The 6,949-nt window shown below is 39.8% G+C and overlaps 1 protein-coding gene across 1 annotated transcript; it reads right to left on the bottom strand.

Moving 5' to 3' along the window:
• Window positions 1–250: 250 nt before the first annotated feature.
• Window positions 251–4,081, bottom strand: LOC149407746 (receptor-like protein 7). The gene has a single exon (XM_089615278.1). It carries the CDS (start codon window positions 3,793–3,795, stop codon window positions 424–426), a length of 3,372 nt encoding a protein of 1,123 aa, XP_089471404.1. The 5' UTR covers window positions 3,796–4,081; the 3' UTR covers window positions 251–423.
• Window positions 4,082–6,949: the final 2,868 nt, after the last annotated feature.

Raw genomic sequence — 6,949 nt, 5'->3', positions numbered from 1 at the left:
AATATAATTTTTTCAGGGCTCAAGAATTCAGGTATGTGTAATTACAGCCATTTTTTAATTGCATCTCTATCTATGGATATAAACGGCAACATCTGTATTGATTTTGTAAGGAAAGTGACTATGAGGATGCTTTATTGTCTGTACATCAGGTTCCGGTTCATGTATGTAAATTATAGCCATTTTTCTCATCCATTTATGTTGATTCAGTTAGCTGAATGAACAAATGCTTGAAAGAAAATCAATATGAATGTTCTTGATGCTGTTTGAAAACTGGACAAAATTACTAAATTCCGGCATTATAGAGTAACAGATTCAGGTATAGTTTTTCGTATCCCTGCTTTTGAGGATTGACATTCATGTAGCTATCTATTTACAACACGAGATACTAAAAAAACCAGAACAGGAAAGAATGGACGTACTTAATTAAGGTAGCGACGGAGATGAAAATGAGTAAAAGGAAGAAGAAGACACGGCTGGTGACGAAAGGCATGTACATCTGGGATCATGGACCGCCTTCTTCCTCGTGACGTCGAGTTTCGAGCAGAACACGCAAAACTGTCCCTGAATATCTTCCATTTCGATGTCTATGTGATCTTCTTCGGCCGGGGAATCCTCTTCTTCGTCGTCATCGTCGTCGTCGTCCCATTGGTCGCGGGGCTTGTAAGAGAACCCGAGCATCGGAAGAGCCATCAGGAGAATCTTGTCGACACTGCCCTCCAACCATTGTTCCCCTTCGTGCCACAGCATGAGAAGTCCAACGACCGCCCCGGCTCCGACGCCGAACCCGATTCCGGAGTATATGGATTCCCAATCGATGTCTCTGTCCGACCGAGAGCTCGATTCTGCTTCCGGTGTGACGCTCTTTGAGCATTTCGCCGTCAGCGGAAAACCGCAGAGCCCCGGGTTGCCCGAGAAGGAGTTGTTTGAAAATGTCTGCATTTGATTTCCAGACGGGATTTCTCCCACGAAACAGTTGATTGAGAGGTTCAGGAAGGAGAGGAAAGTGAGGCTTCCGAGAGATTTTGGAATCGATCCGCTCAGGTTATTCGATGAGAGGTCCAAGGACTCGAGCTGGCTTAAGCTTCCAATAGATGGCGGTATTGGGCCTGTGAGAGCGTTATGTGACAGGTTCAGCACATAAAGTGCACTGAGAATACCCACTCGCTCTGGTATTTCCCCCACAAAATTGTTGGATGAGAGGTCAATGGAGGTGAAGACTGTTAGGATCTTTACAAACTCAAGCTCAAGACCTTTGCTGGTTATGGTTACTGAATCCTGATAGTACAAATTTGTGTACCTCAGGATCTCGAACTGGACGTGATTGCTCTTTGTAGCTGAAGCATCATCATCAATGAGCATTGCTTCCCATTTTGCCACGCACTTTGTGGGAATTTTACCACCGAAATTGTTTCGAGCTAAGTCTATGATTTGGAGCTTCTTCCATGTTCCGTTTGATCCGTGGCATCCAATTTCTCCATAGAATCTGTTGGACCGTAAAACAAGGACCTTCAAGGTGGATATGTTCTTCAACATACATGGGAATTTGTCAGACATGTTGTTGTTCCCAAGGTTTAAGACCTCTAACTCTGTGCAGTTGACAAGCGACTTCGGAACCTGCCCTTCTATTGAATTCCCGTTGAGATCGAGTGTCTTTAAGCCACACCTTTCTGGAAAAGAATCTGGAATCACACCAGTTAAGTGATTCCTTTGTAGGTTAAGTACCCGGAGAGTTTTGATCATTGCAGGCATACAAGCTGGAATCCCACCACTTAACCTGTTGTTTGAAAAATCAAGAACTTGAAGGCTGGTCGCGTTGCATATGGATTCAGGTATAACTCCTGTCAAATTGTTATTTGAAAGAGAGAGAAAGATTGCGAAGATAAAATTCTCGAAAGTGTTTGGTGGTATGGAAGAACTGAAGTTATTGTTGGAAAAATCGATGTAGCTAGCAGGACTTGGTAGAGTAGGGATACTCCCATGGATCTGATTTTTGTGTAGATCAAGGAGATGAAGAGAAACAGGGACAGCGTAAGGTTCTTGAAGGCTCACCAGGCTATTGCATGAGATATTCAGAGAAAATAGAAATCTATTTCCGATTTCCCAAATCCAGTTAGGCACTTCCCCATGAATTTGATTGTTTGAAAGGTCTAAATTCACTAGCTTTGGATGGTTCTTCAGGTTTGGAAATTTTTTCAGTTTGCAAGAGGCGAGTTTTAATGTGGTGAGCTTGGGAAAGGAAGACCAGCGAGAACTATTATCACCCCCATCGATTGACAAGCTGTTGTATGACAGGTCAAGATAAGTAAGATTGCGAAGTCCTGCAATACCATTTAGCTGTACCATACCAGTGAGATTGTTGGAGGAGAGTGAGAGGATGTTTAGCTTTTGGAGGCCGAAAACTGACTTTGGAATGTGTCCTTTGAAGTTGTTGCTGCTCAAATCGAGGGTTCCCAGTGGCGACAAACTTGCATTCTGAAACTCGGGAAGCTGACCATTAAACTGGTTGTTGGAAAACTGGATTTGTTCCAATGATGGGAGTTCAAACAGAGAAGATGGGATAGTTCCGCTGAGTTGATTATTACGCAAGTCCAGAACAACAAGCCTCTTGTGATTTTTCCAGTGAGATGATGTGATTGCACCGCTGAAACTGTTATGAGAGAGGACTACTTCAGTCAGGTTCCTTGACATCTCAAAAGATGGGACTGGACCGCTGAAGTTGTTGCCCGATAACTCCACGGAAACAAGTCGGGTAAGTTCCGCCATAGTCCGAGGAACCATTCCACTGAATCGACAATTTGATAGGCCTAAGATGGACAAATTCTCAAGGATTCCGATAGACGACGGCAACCCCCCCGAGAAATTAGTGGAATGAAGTACCAGTCTCTGAAGAGCAGTGCGGCTCTTGAAATCCGGCAAAGAACCTTCAAGGAGCGGATTGATTGCTATGTCGATTTCTTGCAGAGTCGATAGTAGAAAGATCTCTTTGGGAAAAGTCCCAAACAGCCCACAAGAACTGAGACGCAAGGATGTCAAGTTTGAGAAGCTCGAAAAGAATCCCGGGACTGTAGAAGACAAATTGTTGTTATGCAGGCGAATCGTAGACAGAAACCGAAGCTCTCGGAGCGAAGAATCAATTGGGCCCGAAAGAAAGCAGTTTGCAAGACTCAACACTCGCAGTCGAGGCAACGAATTCGATACGGCCCAACCCCATTCGCTTCCAGGGGCCGATATATTCACTCCGTCGAGATACAGCTCTTCGAGCTCAGACAGATTCTCGACTAGCTTTCTTAAATTCGGATTCTCTAGTCTCAACGAAGAAAGCTGCCACAGGCCTGGATTAGACATGTCCAGAGAGACCAAGCTGGTCAAGAATGACATCTCTCTCGGAATTTGCCCTCCGAATCCTGCATTCGACAAGTTCAGATGAGTCAGGTTCGTGAGATTACCGATCCTTGGCGGTACCGTTGAGTTGAACTTGTTGAATGACAAATCCAGTCTGTTGAGATGTTCCAGATCGAAGAGACTCGAGTTGGCAATCCCGCCGGAGATCGACTCTCCGCTTAGGTTGAGTCCGACCACACGCCCCGCCGCATCGCAGGTCACGCCTTCCCAGAGGCAACACTCCGAACCCGGGCCCCACCGGGTGAGCTTCTTTACTGCGAGGCTGTTATTCAGTTTGATCAGCAAATCCCTCTGATCGGCGAGGCATTGACCGGACACGCGACTTGTATTCCCGCCGAGCAATATGGAGAAGATTGGTACGAGAAACACACAGTAAAACAGATGAAGTCTCATTGGAAATCACGCTGAGAGAAGAAGATTGACTGGAAATTGGGGGCTCTCAAAGCTCAGAAACATGATATTTTCTTCTTTTTTTTGTGGGTGTTTTGTTTTGGTCTCTGAATCGTGGTCGGCCAATTAAAGTCAGGATAAGAAGGAGCGGCAGACCCAGAAAAGTATGAGTCTGAGGAAGGCTAGATAGAGAGAGAGAGAGAGAGAGAGAGAGACTAAGAAGAAAATTGATTAGTGGGCTTTGATTGGTTTCTTTGTGTTTTGGTCAGCAAAGAGAGCCGTCAAAGTAAACTGTGTTTGTTTCTTTGTGCTTAAATAATAATATTTGTTTATTTATCATTTTTGCAATGTGAAGACGCGTTCCTATTTGGTGCGTGTCTATATCTATACTGTTGGCTCATGACTGACTTTGTAAATTTTGACTATTCAAACCGACGAGCTCCTAAATGTCATTGTCAGCCACTCAACCAAGAATATTATGTCTATTGAGTTTTTCGGAGCAGTTTTTAAAATATCGGCGAAATTTGCCGGAATTCGTCGACGGCATCGCTGCCAGACTATAAACGGCGAGCGAAAGCTAAAATGTCGTTTTCCCACCATATGTTGTTCGAAAGCCGACGAAATGACACGTCGTTTTGGCATGAAACGATCGAGCTTTTTCGTTTTATTTTATTAACAAAACGCGTAAAATTTCGAGGAAAGTCTCCGAAAGTCGAGAGAAAAGAAAAAAAAAAAAAAAAAAAAGGAAGATCGGAGCTCCAACTGCAGCGTGACAGACGAGCACAGCGTCGACGAAAATCGGCAAGTATGGGTGAATTCTCCTTGTTTCGACACGGTGGAGAGCAAAAGTAACATTATTTCAACGACAAACGGCGAATCCCCCACGACGGATGTAAGCGTTTTGTTTGTCTTCAACTTCAGCCTTTTTTTTTAACAACGGCGCACAGGATGGCTGAATGACATATGCAAGAGAAGATGGCTGAATGAGAGAGATGACTTAATGAGAGAGAAGGAATTTAAAGCCCTAATGGGACAATATTAAAATAAAGCCCAACTGAATTAAATAAAAATAAAAAATAAAAAATAAAATAAAATAAAATAAAAATTAAAACAAAATAAAAACAAAAGCCACTAGACATTCAAACCAAAATGCCCAAGACAATATAAATGCCAAAACGTTTTTTTACAAAACTTTTTTTTTATTTTTTTATTTTAATACATATATAAATTTAAAAACATAATAAAATAAATTTAAAAAATGAAAGATATATAAATAATACGTAGATTTATTTATATACTCCTATCTATATATAATAAATAAATATATGTGTATTGGATAGATATAAAAAAAAAAAAAAAAAAAAAAAAACATATTTATGTAATGTTTAAACTTATTATTTTCGTATTTTAGACATATTGTGCTGTGACTTCAAGTGTGGAACATCTATATTTAATATATATGATTCGTAGTGTTTGAAGTTTCGATAATATCATCGGCGTGTCGGTTTTTCATGGAAAACGGCATTTGAAAATGGCATAACAGTTGTTCTTTTCCACATTTTTTCCGTTCGGTTTTCCGTTGGCGTGTCGGTTTTCCGTAAATTAGGAGACTCGAAACGGCGTTGAAAACGACATTTGAAACCTTGGTTTTTCCAACTTGCATTGGTAACATTGAGTTCTTTGAAATTTTTTTGATCGAATTGAGTGCTTTGAAATTGAAAAGCAATGAGTGTATTGGTAACAATCAAATAATAATAATAATCATAATAATAACAACAATATTTAAATAAGGTGTAAAAAAAACCGAAAAACCCTCAGATCAAGAGTATTGATTTTTAAGAGTTTTATCAATAATTATGTCACTTCAATCGTGAGAATTTTAATCTAACCATGATTTATAAAATTAAGGGTGTAATTGAGTTGGGTCATCGGTTTTTTTTGTGTACAGTCAACTCAAACCGCTATAACTAATTTCTAAGATTTAAAACTCAAACCAACTAGATCGAAAGTTAAAACCAAACCAATCCAAATAAAAAATAATCGAGTTGGTGCGGGTTAGTTTTGTGGATAATATTTCTCGGCACATGACTTTATAATTCGAATGAAATCATGTGTTTATATTATATCTAGCACTTTATGTTTAAATCAAAATTTTGCATATCCATAGAAATTTTACATATTAAAAATAAATTACCAGTACTTTTAATAACCAAATCTCTACGTCATTAATAAATATAATAATGAGTATTTTTTTAATTTCATTGTAAAATTTTTTAGTACATATTAAAACATCCGCAATTTAAAAAAATTTTTAAGAAATTAACGTCATCTGGTCGGTTTGGTTCAACCAAATCTCACGACTATAAAAAAAATAAAAGCATGTCAGCCCGAAATATTTGCGATTTGGGTTGGTTAAAACCCAAATTTCTTCGAGTTTTAATGGGGCATTTTAATAAAGAGTGTGGTTTGGTTTTAATGTTCGTGTTGTTTTGGCGGGTCACATGAACATCCCTATATAAAACGTTAAACAAATAGCCAACGAATGATGTGTCATCCCTATATTAAGGTTTTTTTTAATAAATTATCTATTTGCCCCCTGTACTTTGGCACATAATTAAATTCAGTCGCTATACTTTTATTTCTGCAAATTTCCCCTTTGGACTCGGGCATTGGGCCTTTGATATCCTTCTGTCAACCTATGAGTCACGGTTTCTGTTAGTGGTGCACATGCATTACACGTGATAACGTAAAAAATAGTAAATAACGTTAATACCCTTAACGTTATTGGATCTATTCCGTATTCAATTTATATTCGTCGATTATTAGATTGAATAAGAAATTGAGTTTTACAAAATCCCAAATTTGTAAGCCCTAGCTAACTAATCGACAGAAATCTCCAAATCTAAAACCAAGGTCTTCTTCTCAATTTGTTGTTCTGATCGATCTAGGGTTGTTCTTCTCAATCCTGTCTTGCTATGGATTCGAGTTTCTCTAGTTCGTCAAGTCAACAGAAGTCACGATTGACAGGAAGCGACAATGGAGCAGAACGTCGACGAGTTCCGACTTGTACCTGCGGTTTGAGCGTCGTTGAGAGAACTGCGTGGACCTCAGATAACCCTGAAAGGCAATTTCAATCATGTCGAGCATATAAGGTGAT

Source organism: Urtica dioica, chromosome 1 (assembly GCF_054948205.1).
Source record: "Urtica dioica subsp. dioica isolate 48M chromosome 1, U.dioica_male_clone48M_v1_H2, whole genome shotgun sequence".
NCBI classification, from domain to species: Eukaryota; Viridiplantae; Streptophyta; class Magnoliopsida; order Rosales; family Urticaceae; genus Urtica; species Urtica dioica.
Note: the sequence above shows the minus strand (reverse complement) of the source record. Positions and strands in the feature narration are given on the sequence as shown.

Coding starts and splice junctions, on each gene's coding strand:
- LOC149407746 (XM_089615278.1), bottom strand. CDS start 3,795: ATGAGACTTCATCTGTTTTACTGTGTGTTTCTCGTACCAATCTTCTCC.